The following is a 27,612-nucleotide window of genomic DNA, read 5'->3' on the forward strand; positions in this document are numbered from 1 at the left end:
GTTAAATAATGCTGTTTCTCTATTGTTTCATAGCTGAAACTCTTCAGTTCTCTTTACAACTACTTTTTCAATAATTTTTGATATTGGGGTAGGACTTTGAGTAGTCTTGTGGGAATGGGCTCTAAAAGACATGCCGATGGTTCAGAGGAAGTAATTACTGAAGTTAAGTAAAAAAGATCAATTAGGGAAAGAGTCAATATATAAATATAATCTAGTAAATAAATCAGAAGTAAGGCTACATTAAAATATGCAGATGAGATGCTGACTTAGTCTGATACTATGGTTAAATTATACATCTTGCTGAAGGCTGACGACAGCTTTCCTATTTTAGATGGAAGCGAACAGGGGTGAACCTAAAGGGGAGCATGGTGTGTATTTCAAGGTTTTCGTAACATTGATTGAAAGTAAAGTAATATAAAATACTGTCTCAATTAAATTGCACTAATAATTAAAAATATAAATATTAAAGCTTTTTGCACAAGCCAATAAAAATATACATGGGCCTGTAAAACTCCACTGACCTGAGGGATTTTAGGTTGGACCATGAATTATTGTTAATATTAATTAACGTCTACAGCATCATAACATCTTGTTTTCAACAGCACAAAAACTTTGAAGAACAGAGCAAACTTCAGAATGCTGATATGGTTGTGTCTCTTCATTCACTCATTCACTTGCACACTTTAACGCATTGCAACACATGTACAAAAACTCATAAAACCTTCCAAAATGAGTAAAGATTTTTAAAAAAAAGATACTTTAGTTTATACATATATATCTTATTTTATTTGGGTTTGACTCTACTTGAAAGTGTTTATAATTTTTTGCATTTAAGAAAATGTTCTCTTTAAAAAAATTAATTTAAATGAAATGTAATATGACATGTGAATGCAAGTGAGCTCCAACAGACCAGGTGTCATCATTGCCGACATGATTTAAAGTATCCAGAGTGTTAAAATAAGTTAAACAATTAAAAAGCACAAAAATGGTTTGATCAAACTAAACTAATGGGCACTCAAACTACAATTTTTTACTCAGGCAAATAAATAAATCTTCATGTTTATTAAAACTGACAATGACTGATTCATCTATTAGGTACTGTAGCCACTGACATGATTTCAGTCTTCCTGTTCCTATAGTTTAGGAAAGCTTAAGTATGCCTCCTCTGCATCCACAGGCCAATGGGGTGTGCCCACAGTGAGTTTGTCATCAGTGCTGGGTATGATGGCCGGGGTCTTGGCATCGACCATGGAATCTATTGGTGACTACTATGCTTGTGCTCGCTTGTCTGGTGCCCCTCCACCACCCATACACGCTGTCAACCGAGGCATCGCCGTAGAGGGTATTGGCTGCATACTTGCTGCTCTGTGGGGAACTGGAAATGGCACCACTTCCTACAGCCAAAACATTGCTGCACTGGGCATTACAAAGGTATATACAATCTCTTATCTGGTTGTAGATCTCTTGAAGAAGGCAATTTGTAAGATTTTTAATTCATTTGATTCAAAACATAACAAACATTTGGGGGACTTTTAAACCTTTAGTCCAAAAGAATAGTAAAGAAAAGACAGGAACGCAAGGAGGAAGACATGGGGCCTTACAGTATATGGTTTGCCTGTTAAACCCAGTGTGCTAAACTGGTACCCTCAAGTGGTTTATCAATCACACACACACGAATTCATATGTGACAAGACAACTCTTTGTCATTCCCAAGGAAAAATGGAACAATGGAACCAATTAGTAGATGACCCTGTATTTTATCCAAATTTCCTGAATTTAGAATGCTCTTGTAACCCTGGCATGTCCTGTCTTGTAATACCATCCGAGAAACATGGACTCCGACGACCATGTTCCATGCACATTCATGGTTAAATAAAGAGTAAATCTCAAGTGGTCCAATGAAAGTAGGAGAGTCTGCAAGATTGAATCCGTAACAGAACATGCTTGGTGGAAAGCCAAAATCTTTTAACCTGTTAAGCAATAGGGTTTGGATGTCTTGCAATGATCGGCACTTTATTTATTCTGCTCATTTGTCCGAAGCAGAGCTACCTGTGTCACCCTCCAGAGCCGCGGACATGTGCAGAAATTGTGTTGCACAGACAGTACAGAACACTCTCCTTCCACAGAGGGAAACGAGGGTGGCTGATCGCCTAGTTGCTGATGATGTCAAGGAGTTATGGGCATATTCTTCCCATGCTATCTGGGAGCTCCAGGTGGAGGGATTCATGGACACTGTGCATCAGAGGGAGGCCTCCAGCTTCTGGTTTATCCTCTCCACCTGGTCATAATGTCTGCAGGTAAAACCCAGAAAAAAGACTAACCTGGGTTCCCAGGGCAGAGCAAAACTCTTTTCACACCCAGGAGGTAATTTGAGGACCACAATCCAACAAGATGTCCCAAAGAATTCTCAAGCTGAGTCATTACTTGGGCATCCAGTGAGGATACAGTTTGGGTAAGCTGATGAAGTAGGCTGCCTTAGAAAAGTATAGTAAGGATGACTATGTTATCTGGCGAGCGGGGAAAGGCCAGGGCAAGGCCTCCCAGGTGTAGGAAAAGATCGGAGGAGTCCTGTGGGTGGAGAGCTGCAAACCTTATTTTTAGCACAAACCTGGCAAGCAGACACATATTCCTGGACATCATTCTTGAGAGAGGACCAGCAGAACAGACATTGGATGAAGGTTATTGTCCAGTCAGTGCTGGAATAGCAAGTGAACCAGACCATATGCCACCAATTACAAATCATGGATTCAGTCTACCACGTCAGAGACTCAGGCATCTGAGGGTGATGTACTTCTCCATGGCCTCCTGTTCCAGCTTGGACAGACTGTACAGTCTCAGACTTCATTTTTTCCAATAATTTATGAAAATATGCTCCCCTCAAAACATGCTCTTCCCATATATCTTGTTCTGTTGATATGTGAAGCAGCAGAGCTTTGTGTTTTGCCAGCTGAGTTTCCTGCTGGACAAGCCGGCGACAAGAACACAGTTGAGTCCACTGAGCCCATTTTTGGCTCGAGCATTCTGTCACACAGCCAGGACTCAAACACAGACTCAGAATGCAGTTTGGTGAATTTATTGACAGTGATGTGAAAAAACGTATTTACAGTGTCTTTCAATAAAGGGAAGACATCCAGAGTTTCTATATACAGAATCCAAGCTGATGGGCCGATAGATTCCACTCCATCTTTAGACTTGATAGTGAAACAGTTTTCTTTCTCCAACTCTCATCCATAAATCCAAAGAGAGAAGGATGACATTTACACAGGTGAACAGATTTACGGAACAGGGATGAGTATCTACCACTAAGAGTTAAACGATCAAGCATAGACACAAAAAACTGATATTCTGTCTCCACAAAAATGTCCAAACTATCCTGGACAAGCCCCCATTTATTTTACGACTCAGCTCAAAAGCCACAACATAAATTTGGAGACTAATACCAGAATTTCACAGAGGTTTTATTTTAAATTGCATAAGAAGGTGGCTAAAATACTGTAGCTGGTACCACTAAGACAAAGACTGGTGAGCCTTTATGAAAGCCCACTTCAAGTATGCCTTTATCCACACCTGACTAGGTGTGATTGATTAGCAACAGCTGAACACTCTTGCACTGCCACTGCAAAGAGATTAGGGGCTGCAGAGGGGCATAATAATGTCCTCCATATTTGAAGGGAGCCAACTGATCACCAGATGAGGAGCAGGTGAGTTGATTACCGTAGGTATACCAGGCTGGAGTGCAAAAAACAAGAGGATTCTGCCTCTGAAATTAAGGTGTGGTTACCACACATGCATGCCCACACACACATATAGGCACACAAACAGTCAAGAGGAATAAGAGAAAGCCAAGTTGGAGAGAAAGAAAAACTGGCAGGACTACCAGGAGGACAGAAGGACTATGACACAGAGTGTGCATCCAGATATATTACAATGAACAAATCTTTCACATTACCTACAGACACTTAATTCATTGCCAGGTAAGAGTTAAACATGTTAATATACATGTCTTCACACCAGTTTTGGTAGGGTTTCCTAAAATGGCTGTAAGACTACATAAATTCTGAAATTCTGAAGTGCAATTAGTCACATATGTCAATCAGCTTTTGTGGTAATTTGGCATGCATTTGAGTAAATGAAGACATTTAAAGGCATAGAGGAGCAAATTTATAACTGAATTTCCTCAGACGACTGTCCTCAGAAGTACTATCTGTAGTTTTGTTACTGAAGTTGCTACATTAAGTTGTCTGGTCTAAACTAACCCCTCTAACTCTGGTGAGACACACACAGTATCTATTGTGTACTTGGATAATTTGTCACAAGGAATTTGAACACTTAAATAATAAGTGACTGCAATAAAGATTTCTTAAATTTTGTATTCATTTTATTTTATTATTATGCAATAAAACATTTTTAGGATACAGATGTTATTGTCATTAAAGTATCTATAAGTAACATTCATTCCTCACTTAATATGATGTCCTGTGCCCTGTATTATCTGGGCATATGATGCCCCTACCCCATAAAAAAAATGAAAGGAGAGAAAACTAAATTAACTTTGCAATGCACAAATAATGTTGATTCATGTCAAACAATGGTGATTCATCTGTCTGAGAGCTTTGGTGGTGATATATGTACATAGCCATTAATATAAATACTAGCTGCATATTTGTAGTTGTAAGAAGAGAGTTTGATGTTAATTTAGTATTCTAAAATATTCACTGAAACAGCCTAAAAATAATAACACATACTATTAATGGCCATGTGACTGAAATATCTGTAAATATTTTTCCATACAGATGGGTGGTTGGAGCAGTTAACAGCCTTGGCAGATCCATACTATATACAGAAATAGTTCAGTAGAACTGCGATTATACAAGTAAGATTTTTTATAAGTTATACATTTGTATTTTAGTGGATAACTACCGTTTTAACTTTTGGATGGACTCAGTGGAAGCAGAGATAGTGAGCAGGGCAAGCAGGGTGAAATATGATTTTATTTGACCTTTAGATTATGGTCTTGTGATACAATTAATGGGAGCGGAAGGCTATAGACACAAATGATTTAGTTATATTGCATTGTTGTTGTTTGTGAGTCTTACTGTTTGTGCTGCAGACTAAACTACATATTTAACTGTCACAGCTGGGGAAGCAGTCGTGTGATGTATTGAAGGAGGACCCAAGTTGCAGACAGTGGTGGTGATGTGAGGGAATTTTATTTACAGTGTGGCAAGTGGCAAACAGGAAATGTGGAACAGGCTAGACAAAAACTAAACTGGGAAAACTAGAAACCAAACCTGAAATCATAATATACGGAGACACACGGGATGAGGAGCAGAGAGACGTTGAGAACACCAGATTACGCAAAATAACACAGACGAACCCATGGGGTGCATAGGTAGAAGCACACTATAAGTACAGACACAAGGTAATCAGGAAAGAACACACAGGAGGAACACACAGCTGAACTTAATGGGCATGACAAGACACAGAACTTCAAAGTAAAACAGGAAATCATAAACAGTTTTACAAACAAACTCAGGAACACGAACACAGCACCGGGAAAGCACACAGCCAGGAATAAAAAAACACTAAGAATCAAAACCCTGAGAACTATTGAACAAAATACCAAAATCAGAATAAATACTAGAACACAGGACAATAGGAACAGTAAACACAAAACGCTGGGTATAACGACCCAGGACCATGACACTGACAACCATATACAGTTTAACTGATGGAGCAGTCACTGTTATTTTTTTTTTTTAATTTACAGAGTCAAAGCAGCCCTGTTTTGATTCATAGCAGAAGTTAAAGCTCAGATTTTGTAAATTGCTGTTGTAAGTGCCAATATACACTCACCAGCCTGCAGAAGTTCTAATCAAGCATCAGAATAGGGGTAAAGGTAATTCAAGTAGTTTTTTACATGGTTGTTGGTTTCAGTATTTGAGAAATGGATGATCTACTGGGATTACTACTGAACAGTACTTATCTTGGCCTTGTTGATGTCAGGTGTCAGAGGAGAATGGCCAGGCTGCCTGAAGTTAAGAGGGCAAATGTAACTCACTAATCTTCTCATATGCAATTACTCAACACTCAACCAATGTGGAGACAGACAGAGAGACATTGTACACACAATCACACTCCCCAAGCGTACTCTAAGAACCGGGTCTAGGTACCCTTGCCCCTGGAGGGGGAAACTGCACCCAGACCCAGGTGGTGTTACCCTTTTCCCTGCGGTGGGGAGAGGCAGACCGCCCCGACTCCGCAGCAGCAGGGAGGCCCCACACTCCAGACCCCAGTCGGACGGCCAACTCCTCCTCCTGGCCCCCCGCTCCAGCAGGTCGGAGAGAACAGGGGTGTGAGAAGACTCCAAACCTCCCTCCGCCCGCTCCTATGTAGTGTTGATGCATGTGTGTTCTAAGGTGCATTTAAAACCCAGGAGGGCATGGAGCTACCTGCCAGAGAGCAGCAGGTAAGCGCATAGCCCCTCCTGATAGCCCTCAGTGTCTATGTGTTTTTAAAATTGAGAGGTGGGCAACGACGCTAGGGGTGCGGTGTACACCCTGAGGGTCTTAGTCAGAATAGTATTTCTGAATACACATCACTTCAAATCGCATGGGTTAGTCAAAGTCAAATGTACTTATATAGCACATCAACAACAGCTGTTGAGCAAAGTGGTGTACATTTAAAACAATCAAAAGAGATGACAAAAAGCCAGGGAATAAAAGTGGTTTACACCACTTTTAGTGGGTTACACCAACCAAAGACTTCATGGGGTCCCCATATTAAATGGGATGTTTCCAGCAGGGTAATATACTATGTCCCAACGCACAAAAATATTTTTAAACTGTTCCTTGAACAACTTGACAATGACATCAATATACTCTATAGGTACCATGTGACAAAGTGGGTGAGAGTACCACTTGTCCATATTCTTAGTTAACATTCTTTATTTGATTTAACCATATTTCACATGTAATCTGCAATAGGCAAACATCTACTATCCCGGGTTTGTTTATGTTTTGCACTTTTACAGATTATATAATATAACATCTTGGTTTAAATCAATTCCTACAAGTTTGTTAAGTTAACATGTTCTTTATTTCAACTGTTAATTTGTATTGTTTAGAACTTACCTTACCTACCTGTCTTCCAGAAACAAAAGGAGGAAATGTAGTTTTACTTCCTGCTTTATAGCTTCTGGGTTCATCTGAGGTCACAGGAAGAGACCAAGTGCGGGAGGGGAAGAACTCTTATAATTTAATAAAGTTGATTTTAGAGGGTTTATGAAGAAATAGATTTATTGTTGTAATATGTATTGATTACACCACAGAGTTCATGTTGCCAGTAAAGAGTAGTAGTAGAGGTTTGAATATAATTATGTTCATCTTACCTACCGAATGGAATAGTCCAGAGGAGAAATCGTTTGGTTAAGTGGACTATTTAAGCAGAACTCGGGTGTTTGAGAAGAAAGGTTCAGGGGTCAGTGTAGCTGTGTGCAGTTTGACCTTAATTTCTGTTGATTTAAGTTCAGTTATGTTTATTTGAACTGAGTTAGTTATAGAGTTGAGTTTCTTATTTGTTTTTTTGTAAATATTATTTGGGTCACAAAATGGTGAATAAATCACTTGCTACACTGGGCAGCATCAGTCTCCTGCACTTCTGTGACCGCTTAAGTCAAGTCCTACCACACACCATTTAAAAAGAACACCTTTGGGAGATTTTCACCAATTACTGAAAGGGACCAAAACCAAGTTTACTTTTGACTACTGACAACATTCAAGATGGATTTATATGTATTATGTATATATGTTTGTTTGTGCATTGGTTAATGGTAATCTAAATCCACTTGTATTCATGTCTTGTTTGAAAGTGCAGGTTACTGTATTTTCAATTTTAAAAAAATTGCGATTAGTATGTACACACCTGTTAAAAACATGTACACCCTGTCTTATCACAGGACAATTTCAGATATAGTTATTATTTAATATTATGGCATCGAAATGCTTAACCACTCTTCCTGTGTTGTCATGTCACATGTCCAGTGAGACCCAGAGATTCTTCCAACATCCTTGCAAAAATAATGATGGTTTAAGTTTTCTTGTGTACACCTTACAGTGAGTCCCTGTGCTCTGTTTTTATGTTAGGTTGGTAGCAGGCTGGTCCTCCAGACAACTGGAATTCTGATGATCATCCTCGGAATCTTTGGAAAGTTTGGAGCAATTTTTATCACTATCCCAGATCCAGTCATTGGGGGCATGTTCCTTATTATGTTTGGAATGATTGCAGCAGTTGGGATATCCAACCTCCAGGTAAACACAATTAATTTCACAGCATATCAAATTGCATTTGTCTTTTATTGTGCACCTTTTTTTTTATTCAGAGTAACTAGAGCATAGCTTAATAAGATGCCCTAATCCTTAACCCCTTCAAATAAAACAACACTGCTAAACAAAGCACCATCTCTATTAAGGCTTTCTTGGACTCACTGGTTCCACAGTGAGCGGTGTTGTTAAATCTATCTAGAATACAGGCAAAAACAGAAAATAAGGATCATGTGTGTAATAAAAACTTTATTTGCTTTTTATTGTCATTAACTTGTCTACCATTTGGCACTTTAAGCAACCTTTAAGAAATCTGCTGCACAAAAATGTCTCAATATTGTAAAACTGCTTTGATGTTAGATATTGAGCTTGGCAGTTGTTAGCGCACTGTAAGTGTAATCCGTAATACATGAAATTCAATGTAAGTACAGTAATATGTGATTTCAAGGTTAGGTTGAGTGAGTAAGGGTCAATAGTAATCACCTTTCCCGTATCAAGCTATTTCAGTTTGATTACAGCAAACATATTGGACAAACATACAGACAAGAAGATAGTAATTTAATGATATTCCAAAAAAGGTTTTTGAGTGTTTGTTTTTCAACCACAAACATATTTCTTAATGCCTAAATGAGAACTGAAAACTAAACACTGTGAATTTTTAGCTGTTATAAAAGTCTCCGACTTCGAGACTAATTAATTGTTGAAAAACATAAGTGAGACGGCGTTTAAGGAAGTACTTGCTAGAAAATACAGTAAATGCAAATACCTTAACTGAATTGTTGCACAACTGTATTATTAGTTCCTCCCCTCTATGGTATTTTTTGGCTAAAGAACTTGCTCTATCAGTTTTTGTAAAGATGAAAAATGACGGTGTTTTCCCAAGCTATATTTTGTAGCTATTTCGTTTTGTACTGTTGTAACACTATTGTGTATCATGTTTCATTATTATAGGCAGGTAATATAGTCTTATACATACATCCGCACACACACAGATATATATATATATATATATATCTACACTGACCTCACTGTGACCCGTGTTAACCTGTCATGACCAAATAAATGTGAATCCCATACCAAAATAGAATTTGGGTCTCTTTTTTTCCTGATTATTCCTAATCTCATTTTAGTGAACTTCCACAGCAGAAATGTCAGCTAGCTGAAACAGATCAACAAAATAATGGCTTGCATCTGAGAGTCAATAAACCAGTTTTAGCAAATTTGTATCACATTATTTCTGTCTCTCTTTCTTTCTCACCCTATTTCACACACCATCCTGTCTTCTTTTCTCTCTCCAGTATGTGGATCTTAACTCTTCACGTAACCTCGTCATCCTGGGCTTTTCAACCTTCAGCGGTCTGGTTCTACCCACCTGGTTTCAATCCAATCCTGGCATCATTGACACTGGTGATTTTAACACACACACACACACACACACACACACACACACACACACACACACACACACACACACACACACTTTTAGGGCTTTAAAATCAGTATTTGCATGAAAGTATAGAAATACAGTTAAAATAATCTACATATTGACTGTGAAACATAGTCTGTCAAAAAGTGTGTGTGTGGTTTTTTTTAATGTCAAGTGGTACCATCCAACCTGTGAAAACACACTCAAAGTCTTCTTTGCTTGAATTTACTGAACAAATTAAAATTATTATTTATTTATTTATTTTTTAGTTTACTTTAGTTTTACTCCAGAGCTTCCCAAAGTGTGGGGCCCGCCCACGTATGGGGGCACGGTATGAAAAGGAGAAAAAAAAAAACCATGCTTGGACACTGCTAGCACAGGTGCCCACACAAACACAAAGCAGGAGATGAAGCATCGCTGAATATGTTTCCAAACCAACTTCATTCTAAGCCAAAGACTAGAAAATATGGTGAAGCATATCTGCCCTTTGGTTTCACCTGCACAAGTGGCAAGGTAGGTCTCCACTGCAAAACTGCTTTTCCCTTCGTTGGGAGCAGCGCTGGGCTCTTCAAATCACGGACGCTCTTCAAATCACGGACAAACAATATCCCACATTCTTGATTTTTAGTTCACAAACACTTGTTGTAATGACTAAACTTCTCCTGACATTTTGGAGATGTTAGCTATTTATACAGTAAAGTTACAGTGGGATACAAATAATATCAGACAGATCCTGCCACGATTTGTTCCCTCAGTTCAAATCACAGACAAACAGTATGCCACAGTTGTTTATGTTTTTAAACCCATTTTGCACAGAGAGGCATTTATTGAAAAATGTATTGATAGCAATGTTGAATATTATAACACAGGGAAAAAAACAACTACACGTAAAATAATCACACCGTGACGCCTCTGCCTTTCTAAATAGAGGTACAGTAACTGCGTGTGTGTAAGCGTGCGCATAGTCAATTTAACAGTAACAGTATTTTGTCTCTATCTGCAATTCATCTCACGTAAACAATAACGTGGCGCACAGTGTAATGTGAAATAAAGCACATACCTTTGACGTTGCGTGACAAACTTTGTATTCCTCGTCCACACGTAAACGCAAAAAAGGAGTTTTAAAAAATCTCAGTTTTCGGTGATTCGAAACATCGTTTACGTGTGGACGAAACAGCTGCGTTTTCAAAAATACCAGTGTAGGTGCAGACGTTAGTGTAAAAGAGTTAGTAGTTTACTTTCTTTCTACCTGTAATTTATTGCAAATTACTTGTATTTGCTTAATTGTTTACTAAATGTTTGAGGTGTGAAATAAACCGCAATGGAGCAAAATATGGGTGTGTGTGGTTGGAGGATGTCTTTGTGCGTGCACGCACGCCCGGGGGGGGGGCACGAACATTTTTCTTGTAAAACAAAGGGGGGCCCAGCAAAAAAAGTTTGGGAACCGCTGGTTTTACCTGATTCACATGTGTTCTTTCAGTACGACACTCCATTTTGGCAGGCTAACGTCAGGACTTGGTTCAACTTTTTAAATAAAAATCAGGAGTTACTTCCACCGAAAGGTTGAGTGGAGCTATTTGACATAACTTTTTAAAGTAAATCCACAAACCTTTTTTTCTGTTGAAAGAACATAAATTACTCCAGTAAACTAAAAAAAAAAAATGTGTTTGTTGAATCTAACTAAATAGTATTCTAAACCAGCCAATAGTGAGGTTTCATTTTTTGAGCTCATCCTTGAGCTTGTGTGCCTGTTTGTGTTTTATTGTTTTTGTGTGTGAAGTTTAAACTACTTTAATTTCTGGATTACTGAGCTGATTTATTATTTTAATATTGAGTTTGACTCCTTGTGATATTGTTGAATCTTTGATATCTAATTCCAATATAACATGATGTTCTTATAATAAGTTTCTGTTTTGGCTCATAATTTCTTTGTTTTCTCAGTATCCTGAGCTTTTATGTTATTTTTCTGGTTCCTGTCTAGTTTTCATGCCTCATTCTGTGATTTATTGTTGTGGTTGTTTCTTGAATCGTTTCTTCTTCTGTCTCACTCCTCTGCTTTACATCACTGGAGTAACACTGCTCCTTTGTCTGTGTTTTCATGTTAATTTGACTCATCTTTTCTCTCTGTTTAGTATTTTATGTTATTTTCTTTTTTCCCCTCTTGTGTCCTGTGTTAGTTCTGTGTGTTTAGTTTTACCTATGTCTTGTTCCTTTGCAGTCTGCATGTAATCAACTCTTTTTGTATATATTGTTAAAGCATTAGTTGTGTTGCTCCTGTGCAGCTCTGTGTTTTCTTGCTTATTGCTTGTCTTAATTAGTGATGTGTCGGTCGAGAACGAAACGGCTCTTAGAGCAGACTCTTTGAAGTGAACGACGCAAGCCGGGGTTTTCTTCTTTCTCTCACCCTCTCTCTTGCACTTTTTTTCCCGCTTCACTCCACACGCGAGCCTTGTGCTTTGCGCTGGGAAGAGGGGGGAGGGGCGGTAGTTACACTCGCCAGGCACAACAACGTCACATTAGAAAGGTGTAATGATCATCCACAACTATTTTCAGTTGCGGAAGATAAAGGACTCAAAGTTTATTCATGCAGGCCCATATGAAAGAGAATGTGCATCTTCCTTTTGTTTTCATACTTTTTCATATTTATATTTTATTGTGTTGTGGTTTGCAGTGTTTTGTGTTGTTTCACTTTAAATTTGTTTAAAAGGAAAAAGCTGAAAATTTAAATAGTTAAAAGTTGAAATGTTAATAGTTGGTTTTTGTATTGTATGATTTATTTATTACATTTTATGTGGAGTGAATAAATAAAAGTCTATTTACGGTGGCCCCTAGAGACAAAGCACGTACAAACTCCAAAACACGTACGAACTCCAAAACACGTACAAAACACAACAGAAATGCTCCAGGATGCTAGGGGGAGTGTTGAGCTTTTGTTACCTAGTGGCTACACAAGCCAGCAAGTACCAATGACCAGATTTGATGTGTGGTAGTCTTGTCCTTTAGCGGGCAACCAGCGGCGGTACCAGTACGCTGCTGTAGGTGCCGCAGGTTCTCTTGCTTGACCAGCGATTATCTTCCACGCTTTTCGATCTAAGGCGATAGTTCTTACAGGTGTGTGGTAGTAACAGGTAAATGAACTTTTTTTTTTTATTATTTGAATATATATGAGTGCCTGTGTATAAATACACAAACAATACACATATACTTTCAATTGTGTAATTTAAGTGATCGAGGTAGTGTTTTGGAAGTTCAGTTAACGCTAGAAATGTGCTTTGGACTTTTGTTTATAGCCAATATTAAAGACTCATCATTTGTTGTTCAAGTCAGCCTTCTATGTCCTACATTTGGATTCTGTGTCTATACTCTGTACACCTTGCTACAGTCGACCTCACTGACTGAGTCATTAACTGAGAAACTGTTGTCATTTATATATGTTATTCTTAGGGCAGCACGGTGGCACGGTGGTTAGCACTGTTGCCGCACAGCAAGAAGGTCCTGAGTCTGGGTGCAGTCCCCCCCTCCAGGGGCAAGGGTACCTAGACCCGGTTAGTAGAGTACGCTTGGGGAGTGTGATCGTGTATACAGCGTCTCTTTATGTCTGTCTCCACGTCGGTTGAGTGTGGAGTAAGTGCATATGAGAGCATGAGGGTGGGAATGGATGTTTGTGTCTGTGTGTGCCTGTATGTCTGTGTCTATATGTCAGGTTGGGTATCAGACGCCACCTCTCTGGGGACATCTCGGGCCCTCCAAGGTTTGGAGGCCTATCTCCACCCACCACCACTTCCCCTGCCAGTGGCGGACTCCCTCAGGTATCGGTGCGTTGGTGGTTCTTTGTATCTGGGGGTGGGCGTCCGGGTACACACCGGCTCACTCCTTGGCGGCCGCTTATTGGGGCTCGCTCGGGCCACTTTGGAGGTGGGGTGCCCCCGGCCTCTCGGCCTGGGGCTCGGTCACTCAGGCACAGCTGGCTGCCGGCGGAGCTCACGGGCGCGTCACTGCAACTCCCCCTGGCTTCTGCTCCGCGGCTGCTGAATGAGCTCTCATCTGGGACTCTCCTTAGCTCTTACTGGGACAGTGGCGCGGCTGCCCCTCTGTTGGTCTTCCTTGGTCTCTTGTGTTCTGGGGGCCTCTGGATGTCTGGAGTTTTGATCTCCTCCATACCTGCTTGATACCATAGAGGACAGGGCTGTGGCTCCCCACACTCTCTAGCAGATCATTACATGGAGAAACCTTTGGAATGCAAGCATGCTGATCCACACAGGTATGCACACAGGTATGCACACATGGGTATTCACAGATGCGGACTACAGCTTTCTTGGCTGCTGCCTCAAAGCACACTGTGCGCTGTCTATCTTGCGTGCTGCACAATATCGTTTATTATTTAGGAACTATTGATATCTATGACTAGCTAGTTTATTGTGATGGTGCTTTTTTTTAATTATTATTATGTTGCTCTTTGTTGTTTGCTGTCTCCCCTGTTTTTTTTGTTTTTCTTTCTCTCCATACAGGTGACCCAGGAGTTTTTTTTTTTTCTCTCTTCCCCCCCTTCTCACCGTCTCTTCTCCCCTTTGGTTTTCTTTCTTCCTCTCCCCCTCTTTCTTTCATTCTTTCCCCCTGTCCTATTAAAAAAAAAAAGAAAAAAGAAAAGGATGACAAAGGATGAACTGAAGCTCCGCCATCACGTGATGTCACATGCTGCTGTTTCTGATGTCACTTCCAGAAAAAAAAAAAAAAAAAAAGAAGGTCCTGAGTTCAATTCCACCATCAGGCCGGGGTCTTTCTGTGTGGAGTTTGCATGTTCTCCCCGTGTTTGCGTGGGTTCTCTCCGGGTACTCCGGCTTCCTCCCACCGTCCAAAGACATGCAGCTTGTGGGGATAGGTTAATTGAATAATCCAAATTGCCACTAGGTGTGAATGTGCGAGTGAATGTGAGTGTGAATGGTTGTCTGTCCCTATGTGTTAGCCCTGCGACAGACTGGCGACCTGTCCAGAGTGTAACCTGCCTCTCGCCCTATGACAGCTGGGATAGGCTCCAGCGCCCCCCGCGACCCTGAAAAGGATAAGCGGAAGCAAATGGATGGATGGATGGATGGATGTTATTCTTAGGACATGAAAAAAAAAATCAATCCTGTACATAGTACAGTCCTCCAAAATAGTACAAAGTATGGTTAGGGCCTATCAAGCTATAAATATGCTGCAGAACTAACCTGCTCGGAAGCAGGTTATAGCTCAGTAGCGTATAAAATCGCTGCTCACTGACCAATCAATTTTCCAGAAATTAGTTTCAGATGCATAGATAGCAAAAGTTGTTTTAAGAGTAACTGATATCATTGTCTGCAGCAACTGTGTCACTGCTGTATCATGTTATTAATGTCTTTATATTTTAAATAGTTTTCCTTTCGTTTGTGAAATCAGACACTTTGTTGATAAAACAAAAATCTGACCATGTTTCTAATGGTCATCTGGTTGGTCATATGCCACGTCTTTCATGTGAATGTGTGCATAGCTAGATTAGGAAACCTTGGGCTTACTGAGCTAATAACCACCTTCATGTGACTGCTTAACACAATTGGCAGGGTAAGTGAAGCCAGGTATTGAATATCATGTGTATGCTGAACTTGTTTCATAGTACATGGCCCAGCTCTGGCACCCCGATGCCCAGGTATCACATGACGAGTGCAGAGAAAAATTCAAGCACAAAAGATATCTGATACCTATAGAGACAGCAAAGAATGTAGCTTGCTAACACACTGTACTATTTTAGCTTATTCAGCCTGGTTTATAATAATTTATTTCACAGCATAATATCAACAAAATAGGACGATAAAATACACAAGATGGCACATGCACCTGCTCTTTTGTCTATTTAAGCCCACACAACCCATGTCTGTTTGTTATGGCACAGCACTAGTTTGTTACTATGCATCAATGAGCATTAAAAATGTTGGAAAGCAGCAGTTTCACGTCATTTTCTTCTCAGTTCAGTACACAGTAGCCACTGTACCATGACAAACTCTTTGTCTGTACCCACACTGGGTGTGATCTATCATTTATTTCACCACCTCCTTTATGATTTTATCTAACAGGAATCACAATAGAAAGTGCTCTAAACATCTGGTGCATAATTGAAGAAACTAAGCTATGGTGCTTTAATAACATTTATAATTGTTCAAATAGTTGTGCTGTGGGACACTTTTGTAAGATTTCTGCTTGAGATATTACACAAGTTTGACCATTTTATTTTTTATTAATCAAAACAAAATCAGTAAACAATGACAAAAAATAAAACATCCAGTGACATAGTCCTCTTACGGTGAATTCCAGGCTGTGTTCCCACAGACACTTAGAGATTACCCTTGAAAAGATGCAGTAGTTTTGCCAGCCTAAGCTCCTAATGCCAAGGTGTTCCAAAATCCCACAGGCCCAGATGGCAAACATTTTACATTTAGTCTTTAGGCTAAAGGTGGCAAATTGTCTTTTAGACTAAATGTGTTTTGGGAATCTTTGGTTTTACCTTTATGTACTTAGGACAGAAAAACATTCAGTTTGGAGTCCAGTCTTTTAAGACATGTTTTATATGGGTTGAATAGGATAAAACCAGCATAACAGCCAGTAGGGGGCACTGATAAGGCTCTTGAGCTTGATTCTTTGTACATCCATGCATGACTTTTCTTCTTAGCACAAGAAGGAGGCTGGGTTGGAATCACATTTATTTAAAGTGTAAAACTGTAGATGTTGTCGGCAGCTTTGAGAATAGAATTTTAAGGGCTTGGCTTGGTTATATGTGACTTTAGCTTCTTTGGAAAACTTCTACATCTAGGGATGTGCAGATTGCAGAAAACATCAGAAAAGAACCTAATGCTTGAAATATTTTTGGGGGGTTTCTTGTTTGTTAGTTTTTAACAATTACTCTAGATTTCATTTGTAAAAATATAGTTTTTTCTATGTTATACTGGAATTTGCTGATTGCAGATATTGCCAACTTCAATCAGGTCTCTGACAATTTTGCAAACAATTTAAAGAAAAAAAGCACTGCAACTTCGTAAGTATTTGTAATATGGTAATCCCATCACATACATCTTATAAAGGTTTCACAGTGCCTAGGTCAAATCTATAAAACATTCCAAGGGTATAATCATAGATAACTCTAGGTTTACTTGCACTTCTGTTTATGTAGTGTGCACAAATTCTTCATTGACATTATTGCCTATTGGCCTATTGGTAAGAGGAATGACTAAACAGGGAAAAACAATAGTGAAAAAGCAGAAAGGGGAAAAATAATAATAATAAAGCTAAATGCGAAAGGTGAATAGGGTAAAATTGTTTTGTAATACTTTAAATGTTTTTCTACATTACATAAACATAATAAAATATGCATTCATATGCAACTGATAGATCACTCTCAGCTTACACTAATGCAGTCATCAATCCAAACATTAATCTAATAGATGAAATTACACAATGTGAAATAAATATGATCAGTCAGAGATCTTAGAAGTAAGAGAGTTATAGATCGTCACAGGTTGACAACTGATAAGTACATTATTTTGATGACATTTTGATTAGCTGATTCATAGGCTTTGTGACCACCTCCTATGAAGCGCCATCAAAAGAGCAATCTTCAAGATTAAACAGTTCTTCTCCGCAGACATGAGACCTTGATCCTATGTGTCATGTGATGCTAGTGTCTCCCAAGAAAGTGTTAATCCAGAGTGCAATACTGGGCATGAGGGCTTGTCTGGTTTTCTCTGGTCTAGGCTGCTTACCTCCCAATCCTCTTGGCTTGCCCCCATGTAACTGGCTGTAATCTGCCCAGCTCAGATAAAGCACTCTTGCTCCAGAGTCTGTCCCCAGCCTCAACATTAGCTGATAGCACCAGACAAGAGGAAACCTGTCAATGCTCTTTGTAAACAAACTCTTGCTCATCCCGACGTCTTTCGATGTACAAGCTGTTGGATTTAAAATCAACTCTGTGGATGCCTTGAACTTTTGACTGCTGTCGTTTTGGGCAGGAGATGTGTGTGTGTTCCTTTGTGTGTATATGTTTTGGGATGGGTTATTTGAACAAGAGTTTTTTCAGAGTCAAACTACGTCAGCGCTGTTTGCAGTTCTTGATTCAATTCAGTACAACTTCATTATGCAGTTTATTGCCTGAGAAGGATTATGAAAGCACGGCCTTGGACTTGCAGGCATTTCCATTTTGAATGGCCCTCTGTATTCCAACATGTGCTCATGGTCACACATGCCACATGAAAAGCCAACTCTGACTCAGGATTTTAGAGTATCTTAGTGGTCTCTAGTGATTAAAAACGGTGCCCCTTGGTCAACAGAAACCTTTACAAATCCATATATCTAAACATCCGTGGCTCTTTTGTCAATGTCACAGGACACTCTTGTGAGGTGCTACAGGCAAATTGTACCTATGTTACCACTTTGTGTCAACAATGTGGCTTTTATTAAACTACCAGCAAATTTGCTCTTTTTGTCACGGTCCTGGGTCAGTGACCCAGTGTTTTGAGTTTCTTGTGCCTCTGAGTTTTCTGTATTATGTTCTTAGTTCTCGTTGTTGTCCTAGCTTGTTCTTTAGTGTAGTGTCTTAGTTTGGTGTTCTTGTATTCTGTTTAGTTCTCTGATTATTTAGTAGCTGCCCTCTGTGTTTCTTAGTTGCTGTCTCCCCTAGTCTAGTTTGCATCTGTGCTAATTCCTGTTTTACTTTGAAGGTCTGTGTCTCATGTGAGTGTATCCTACTTTGCTCCCTTGTCTCATCAGTTCTGATTTCTCCCAGCTGTGCTCTCCTTCTGTGTCTCATTCCCCTCGTTACTTCCCATTGTATTTAAACCCTGTGTTTCTCTGAGTCAGTGTCGTGTCGTCCCTCATGCTGTGTGGATCGCCCTGTGTCTCTCTGTGAGTTCTTAGTTTGTTGTTTCCCCAGTTTAGTTTAGGTTAGTTTAGTTTAGTTTGTATGTTTGTCCTACCAGCAAATAAAGCTGTGATTTTTGAGTTCATCCCCTGAGTCTGTGAGTCTTGCATTTTGGGTCCAACTCCTGCCTGCCGCACAGCGATTCATGACACTTTTAGAATGCTACTACATGTTCTGTTTCTTATTATCCACTTCACTTAAAATGTCTCCATGTAAAAGATTAATTTACATCAGTTCATCAGTTACAAAAATATATGTATTTTTACTATTGGCATCAGATAGTAGCTAGTTTTACATTGACGTTGTCCCCTTCTAGGTCATCTCCTTGTGCACCGCTGCACCATGTTTCTCCAAACTGTTTTCTGGAAGTCATGTCCTTCCTCTATACCCCAATCCTAAGAAAGTAAATAAGGGTTGATATGGTACAAATCTTAATAAAAAAAAGAGTTAAAATAGGATTTGGTAGGTGGGGGAACCCTAAGGTCCAGTGTAATGGGGCAGTGCAGCAAAAAGAAGTAATCAGTCACACATACTGTCACATATACTGTGGTTAATACATAAGCAGATTTTACATCATGGCTTTATCATCATGACTTCCTGGCCACTATAAAATTATTATAAAGGCAGACTTTTTGTATGTTAATAAAGAAAGCAATCACCTTAAAGTGGACATGACAGTATCATGGCAAAATGTGCAACAGACACGCCAGTTCGCCATTTTATACTTTGCCTCTCCAAAGCATGAATTGGAGACGCATGCAAAGTTGCAGTAAGCTGCAGAACCAGCAGAGTGAGATATTTTATTTCAAACTAACATTGAAATAATCATGGGAACACATTTTAAACAGACATTATTCATATGTAAATACATATTAGCCAACTAGCTTTATCATTTCTGTCGATTAACGACCCAAGAATGTAAATCATACCTTTCTGTGCTCACTACTGACTTCCTGACTTTAAATATATTATCTCCCCCTGTTGGTAATGCAGATTCTGCATGTGTATCCAGTTCTCGATTTGGACCAGCCTGTCTATTACACACTTTGCTGTGGTTGTGTATTAATGTGTAATAAACCATGGAGCCCAACTTAAAATACTCTAAGATTTAGCACTATCTGTGAATGTTGATTTAAGAAATAAGTATTTAGAGTTACAATTTTTAGAGCATGCGTAGCACCATCTTGTGCCAGTACAGAATGTGAGATCACTAAGTTGGTTGGTTGCTGCTAATAGTCTTGCATTACCTAGCTAGTAACAGAATTGATAACTCAATAGAAAACAGGGAAACTAAAAGTAAAAAGCAGTCTCGGGGGTGTCACTTTTAAATCGCCCCTGGCTGTAGCAATAACTTTTATGTTAAAAAACTAATTTGTTTTACAATCAACTTTACTCTCTGTCTCCTAAGCAGTAAGTTGTTCTTTATTGTTGGCTAGCTGCACTGTAATGGGAAAATTCTCCTGCTGACTGTAGTGTTAGAGTTTGTCGAGCAGTTTAATAAATGAAGACTATGTGCAAAAGAGCTTGTTTGAGTCAGGCTCACGGTTGATTCACCACACAGACAAACTGTCCGACACTGTCCCCTCTGTGTGTGATTTTTGTTGTTAGGTTGAGTGGACAGACTGAGCAGTTCAATCAACTGGCAGATATATGTCTACAAGATGCGATCAGTGCTATTTTATGCAATAAAATAGTTTTTCTTCTCTCAAAAGCATATCCAACCAGTTTACTACTTATATATCACACAAGAAACTGAAGCATAACTGATAATCCTAGAATGCATGAGCATGTCCACAGGGAGATTTTTTTTGTTCCGTGGACATGCTCATCAAAAGGAGCGAGCTGAAGTGGTTTGCACATCTGATAAGGATGCCTCCTAGGTGTCTCCTGGTTGAGGTGTTCTGGGCATATCCCACTGAGAGGAGGCCCCAGGGCAGACTTAGGACAAACAGGAGAGATTACATCTCTTGGCTGGCCTGAAAGTGTCTTGGTGTTATTCCCCTGGATAAGCAGAGGAGGAGGCTGAGGACAGTGAGTCTGGGCTTCTCTGCTTGGGTTTCTGCCCTCATGACCCTGCTCCTGATAGGCGAAAGAAAATGAATGGAGGGATGGATGGATTTCATTGTACTACTGTACTATGTATGACTGTGCAATGACAATAAAGAGTTATCTTAGATGAACATATCACTGGATGGTAGGATTCCTGATCGTGCTTTGGTAAGAAACTTAGTTATGTTTGGATGTGCTTGGGTAAAGAAAGTATTTTATGGCATAAAATGGTACTGATCACATCTAGTGGACATCTGCTCTGCTAGTTAATTGCCCCTCTCAGTTTACCCACCAGACAAAGAAAAAACACAGGAAGGACAGTATCAGACCACTTTTAAGTTTGAGTTCACCTTGATTTACTTAATCTCTGGCTCTTTTCACAGTGTGCTTTTTTTAATTCTCTCTTCCTTTCATTAAACTCAACCAGTGGTGGCAGGCAGCCACTTCCTTCTTGGACTTTTCTTCCTGTTAAAAGGGGTTTTTCCTTCCCACTGTTGCCAAGTGATTGCTCAAAGTGATTGCTCAAAGTGATTGCTCATTTCATTGTTGGGGTTTTCTCTCTATTATTGTAGGGCAGTGGCTATCAAAGTGAGGTCCCCAGACCTCTAGGGGTATGCAAGATGCAGATTGGGGGTCTGTGAAAACACATAGTGTCACCTGGCGCATAGTGGCACTTAAAAACATGTGCCAGTGACAACAGTCCCCTCGAGTTTGGCTTTATCGAGAATGTTGATGGAAGACCAAAATGCATTGTGTGTCTTCAAGTGCTAGAAAATGAAGCAATGAAGCCAGCCAAGCTAAAGTGGCATCTCATCTCAAAGCATGAGAGTTATAAGGGGGTCCTTGGAAATATTTTACCCCCTGTATGGGGTCCCTGGCCCCTAAAAGTTTGAGAACCCCTGTTGTAGGGTCTTTACCTTACAATATGAAGCACCATGAAGCCACTTTAGTTTTATTTCTATAGAACTGAATTGAATTAAACACTTTCCATGGCGTTATTGGTTTTGTCACTAACTAGCTAACATAAACTAATGGGAATCTATTAGCAACCAAACAACCTAGTGACATCACATTCTGTACTGACCCAGATTGCTTCAAAAAGTCAGTCCATTTTTAACTGTATCCGGGAAGTGATTTGAATAGTTATTTGGAAGCATTATCTAGCTTGTCTTTGATTTCAGTGGTCAAGGGAACATACAAGTTACTTATACAAAATATCCTGTTAAATGTGATTTTTTTTAAGTTTTAATAAGGTTTGATAAGATTTAAAAATCCTTTCTCTTGGCACTATCAAGTTTTTAGCCTAATGTGTGAATACAATTAATTAATTTGAAATAGACATTTCTCGGTAAGCCATAACCAGATAACCTCACCAAGTTGATCCACTCTCCAGTTAAAAATTTTATATAAACAAGAGCACAGTGCAACTCCCAGTGAAGGGCAAGTTAAGATACTTTAATATATTCATTTATTTGTGTCTATGTGAAGTCGAATGTTTTGAAAACCTCAAACAAAGAAAGTTTTTAACTGTCAAAAAATACCACAAACAGTTTACAGGCCACTGATAAAATATAAAATATCTCAGACAAATCCATCTCAGTCAGACATATAGGGATTCACCCGTTTGCTTCTAAGATGCTTGAATACAACCAAACACCACACAAAAAAAAATGTGTATGGTAAACTCAGCAACCGTGGTAAAAGTGCATACCAGGCATTCTGGCTTCCTCACACAGTAAACTGAGTAAGAGTGAATGCTGTCTGTCTCTCTGTGTTGGCCCTATGCTGGACTGGGATGTCAGCTAAGATAGGCTCCAGCACCCTTGAGATCTAAACTGCATAAGAAGTTAAGGAAATGGGTGGATGGATGATTAAGCCTTGATTTAGTTTTAAAAAGAATGAATCCTTGCCTTCATATGGAAGAGGCAAGCGCAACGATAATCTTGTACAAGATTTATAGTTCTTTTATCTTTGGCTAATAAAGGTTAACGACTTGTTTTGTTTGTTCTTGTCTCTAAAGGAATAAAAGAGCTGGACCAATTGATTGTAGTGCTTTTTACCACACATATGTTCATCGGTGGATTTTTTGGATTCATACTGGATAACACCATTCCAGGTGAATGACAGAATACTTGTGTTAAAGACAATCAATTATAAAGTAAGCTCTATCATCTAACCTCATCCCATCTTTTTCAGGTACTGACAAAGAGAGAGGTATCAAGAGCTGGCAGGACAAGGTGCAAGATGGAAGCAAAAACATGCATGACCAGTCATGCTATGATATACCTTTCTGCAACAAGGTTTTGAAAAGGTTTAGATGTTTCCAGTGCCTCCCCTTCCTCCCTTCTTACAACACCACCCAGTAGGAGGCAACCATGTAATGATGTGGTAGCTCAGTGTGCAACATTAATGTTGGCCTGTTAGCCCCATTAGAACAAAGAAGTCTTAATTGGATGGAATATTCTCAATGACAAAATAAGTGTACATGACACTTACCTTATTTCTTCAGTGCTATTACGGTTCATTTTAAACTTCACTGCTGACAGTGTTTTCACAGTGTCACCTTTCTGTTGAAGTTTCAGTTTCCCATTTTTGTTGATCTGGTTAATTATTTCTAAAGAGTTGAATCTTTGAAACAAATAGAAGTGTTTCACATTACAGAATTTCAAATTCACATTACAGTGTACATAGGAGCTTGCAAAGAAAAGCGTCTGGACTTCTTTAAGTTGCTTGCTCATCCGAGAAGCTTCTTCAGTTCTAAGGTCAAATGGTGGAGAGTCCCAGATATAAACCTAGTGGGAGTAACCCCCCACACAGGGACAAAAGGACCCCCTGATGATCCTCTAATCGCCTGAGCCAAGGTGTGAAACTGGGTGTGGGTCCCAATCAGCCAGTTTCGGGTGTGTTCATTGTGAAACCTGGCCCCACCTTATCATGCGAATTCCTGAGGTCAGATGGCCCAGGATGTGAGTGGGCGTTAAGGCGTCTGGGAAGGGATCTCAAAACTGGATTATAGATGGCAGACAGTTGGTGTCGTAAACCCCCGCCTCTGTTCAAAGATGGTCGCTCACAGTGGACATAGATGGCTTCTTTCACTCCTCTTTCAAACCATCTGTCCTCTCTGTCCAAAATGTGAACATTGGCATCCTCGAAAGAGTGTCCTTTATACTTAAGATGCAGATGGACTGCTGAGTCTTGTCCTGTGGAGGTGGCTCTTCTGTGTTGTGCCATGCGCTTGTGAAGTGGCTGTTTGGTCTCTCCAATGTAGAGGTCTGAGCATTCCTCGCTGCACTGTACAGCATACACCACATTGTTAAGTTTGTGTTTTGGAGTTTTGTCTTTCGGGTGAACCAGTTTCATCAGGGGGTCCTTTTGTCCCTCTGTGGGGGGATTCTCCCACTAGGTTTATATCTGGGACTCTCCACCATTTGACCTTAGAACTGAAGAAGCTTCTCGGATGAGAGGTGAAACGTCTTCAAGCAACTTAAAGAAGTCCAGACGCTTTTCTTTGCAAGCTCCTTTGACTACAATGACCTGGATGACTGAGAACCTTCACAGACATACAGTGTACATTGGCATCAATAGGCAGAGGTCAAGCTGCTGCGGCTTTAAACTGTCATCGTGCTTCTGAAACTATCTTTTAGACTGAAAACCCAGTGGAGACATAAAGCCGCTGATTCTTTAACATAATCGCACTTACCGAAAACAAACACTGAAACAATATTTGTGCTAATTGGTTACTAGTTTGTTTTTATATTATGTTTAATTAATTAATTATATGGATGGTTGCAATTAAAATAGCAATTTATAGGTAGTGCATTTATAAACATTAGGATGTTTTTTTTTGTTTTTTTTGCAATATCGCTGATGTTTGTGTCCTGCTTCATTTTCACTGTTTCATTTTGTTTGAACTTGAACAGGTTGTATTAAAATGTGACGAGTTGAGATTGTTGCTTATTAATGTTTTTTATATTAGTGATTATTTTATAGCTTTTTAAGAGTAAACAGTTAATTACAATGATCATGAAGGAGCAAGACCCACAAGCAGGACACCCAAAAATCCAGATCTTTAATCCAGAAAGCTGTACACAGGAAGGCAGAGGAGGCAAACAAATCCAAATATGGCAAAAGTAAAGTCCAAAAAACAATCCAGATGTTCAGACACACAACAAACAAGGAGCAACAAGGAAAAAATTGTGGGCATACAAACAACATACTAGAAATACTAAAATATTTGCAATGTTTGACCAAATCATGGTAATGGCAACTTTAGTCATGTTGCAGAATTCGTCATACTCAAATTCAATCTGCTTACTACAGAGAGTAAAAATAAACACAAATCTATATAGGTTTATAATGACAGCTGAAAAATAAATCTTATAATAGTTAAAACAGCTAACATACACATGCACACACACTCACAGACACTCAGCTTTTGACTTATTGAGTCGTTTTTTGAATGCAGGCACAGCTGTAACTTACCTCAGGTCAGCAGGCAACTTGTTACAAATATAGGAGCACAGTAACAGAAACCACCCTCACGACATGTAGCTCTAATTCGGGGGACACCTGATGTTGTTTAACTGGGTTGCAGACAGTGAGCAGTAAGGCAGCGAACGTTTAGTTCATAAAGTTTAAAATTAACTTTTTGAACTGGGAGCCAATGAAGTAGTTAAGCACTTCAGCACATGTTCAAATTTCCATGTACGTGTAACGACTCTGGCAGCAGACCTTATTATCAAAACTGTGATCGCTGTTCAAAATGATGCCAAGGTTTCTGACTTCTTTGCTGTGTTTCAGAGGCAGGAAAGATAAATGTGAACTAACTGACTACAAATAATTCTGTTCTAAAAAAAATTCTATAAAGTTTCTAGACATCCAGAGTTAATGTCATCAGTGCAGCTTATTAGTTTGTTAAAAAAAAAAAAAAAGGTTAGATCATGTTAGGAAAAGGGTTCAGGTTAGGTGAAGCAGTGTCATGTGCATAAGAATGATGGGATATATTGAGATTTTTTATGACAGCACCAAGCAGGACTATGTGAAGGTTAACGTGTAACAGACCGGTGATAGACCCAAAGGAAAATCCTTTGAATTTTTATTTGAGCAGTTCCAAAGCTACGAATTAAAACACAAAAACGTTTGCACTTTTGGTATGATGAGTACCAGTGAAAAACATGACCTGACCAACTCTTAAACCAATTGACTTGTGAGCTGAATAAAAGGTCTGCAGCATTTTATTTCTGTCATCTTTACCTTTCCTTTGTTTGTTTGTTGTTTCTTCCAGGAACTTTAGGTGGATTATGTATATCTACATTTCTGGCAAAATCAATATAATTAATTATTTGAGAAATTGCATCGGAGAAATTATGCAGCATTTAATGATATGATAACAGTACTTGTAATGTGTGCTTTGAAAGTTCGCTGATAAATATGTCACCTGTGATGCCATTGATGTAATGCTCGTTAATTAATCGGTTGGTATTTGTTTTGACAAGACAAATAAAACACACAATAATGATTCGAGAGAGCAACATTTTGAACATTTGTAAATGTGACATCAAGGCGTTTGGAAACAATTAGAGCAAGTGTATGACCTTTTGTATGAATGGGTCCATTCACATGCTATTTAAAGTCAAAACATTCTAATAAAGGGATTGTCTGTTTTATATCACTTTTCATTGTTGCTGTTGTCAGTGTGAATATTTATATCCCCTGAACTAATGATACATCAAATTATGTCAATTAGGGCAATTTATTCAAAGGAGCTTGCAAAGAAAAGCATCTGGACTTCTTTAAGTTGCTTGAAGACGTTTCACCTCTCATCCGAGAAGCTTCTTCAGTTCTGAGGTCAAATGGTGGAGAGTCCCAGATATAAACTTAGTGGGAGTATCCCCCCACAGAGGGACAAAAGGACCCCCTGATGATCCTCTAATCGCCTGAGCCAAGGTGTGAAACTGGGTGTGGGTCCCAACTCTCCACTAGTGACGAATACAGCAGAATATAGAATTAATTAATAAATCTGAATATTCAAAATCTTGAAAATGGCACAGATTAACAGTTAAAGATTCCAGTACTTCTCCTGTGCAATATTCAATATGCACAACTAATTGTGAATTAGTGGTTGATATTTTAATCGGCGCCAGGGGCAGAGAGACATCCAGTCCTCACCAACTACAAAGGTCAGAGTAGGATTATAAGAATTAATGTGTAAACAGAAATATTTATTTTTTTATCCCTATCCCAGTTAAAAGTCAACTTCCCTCATGTAGAGTCCATTGTTAGTTGGCAGAACTTTACTGAGTTAACAGCAATAATTGCACAGCATCTAGTTTTTAAAAAAATATGCTACATTATTTTTTAAATGCTAAAAAAGATATTAAACACGTTATGCTAAAATGTTAAAAACAAAGAAAATGGGTTGAACATATGTGTAGCAGCATTTACAGTAACCTTTTACATGCATGTCTGTCTCACAGCATGCTGCCCAGTTACAGAGACAGGGCAACTGCTGAGGCAAAGGTTAATTGCTTTAAGATAAACATGGAGAGCTTCTAGAGCCAATGATTAAGGCAGGTTTATGCAGCATAAGAGACTCCCATCAGGGTCTCACAGTATAAACATGTGCTTAAATGCTTAAATCTTTTTGTTAGTGGATTCAAACATAAAGCCCGAGTACTTACAGTATGTGTCTGCACTTCTTTTTGGCTCTCGGGGGAGGCGGACGCACTTTTTCTCCTCTCCTCTCCCTTATCTTTCCTGCTTAGCTCTTATGTCCTTGTCTAGTCTTGTGTTTTTTTTGTATTACTTTCCCTGGAACACTCTCTCACAGTCTGTTTCTAAAACCTAAAGAGAATTATGGATTTGATCAACTGGTCTCTGAATGCTATTGACACACT

The 27,612-nt window shown here is 39.2% G+C and overlaps 1 protein-coding gene across 1 annotated transcript in view; it reads left to right on the forward strand.

Moving 5' to 3' along the window:
- LOC113026334 (solute carrier family 23 member 2) overlaps positions 1-26,397 on the forward strand; it is a 76,833-nt gene extending 50,436 nt beyond the window's left edge. The window contains exons 8-12 of the mRNA XM_026174991.2: positions 1,178-1,431; positions 8,145-8,309; positions 9,620-9,728; positions 22,737-22,832; positions 22,913-26,397. Coding sequence (XP_026030776.1) covers positions 1,178-1,431; positions 8,145-8,309; positions 9,620-9,728; positions 22,737-22,832; positions 22,913-23,082 — 794 coding nt within the window. The 3' untranslated portion in view covers positions 23,083-26,397. The remainder of the gene's footprint in view (positions 1-1,177; positions 1,432-8,144; positions 8,310-9,619; positions 9,729-22,736; positions 22,833-22,912) is intronic.
- The last annotated feature ends 1,215 nt before the right edge of the window (positions 26,398-27,612 follow it).

This window comes from Astatotilapia calliptera, chromosome 7, assembly GCF_964374335.1.
Source record: "Astatotilapia calliptera chromosome 7, fAstCal68.1, whole genome shotgun sequence".
Taxonomy (NCBI): Eukaryota; Metazoa; Chordata; class Actinopteri; order Cichliformes; family Cichlidae; genus Astatotilapia; species Astatotilapia calliptera.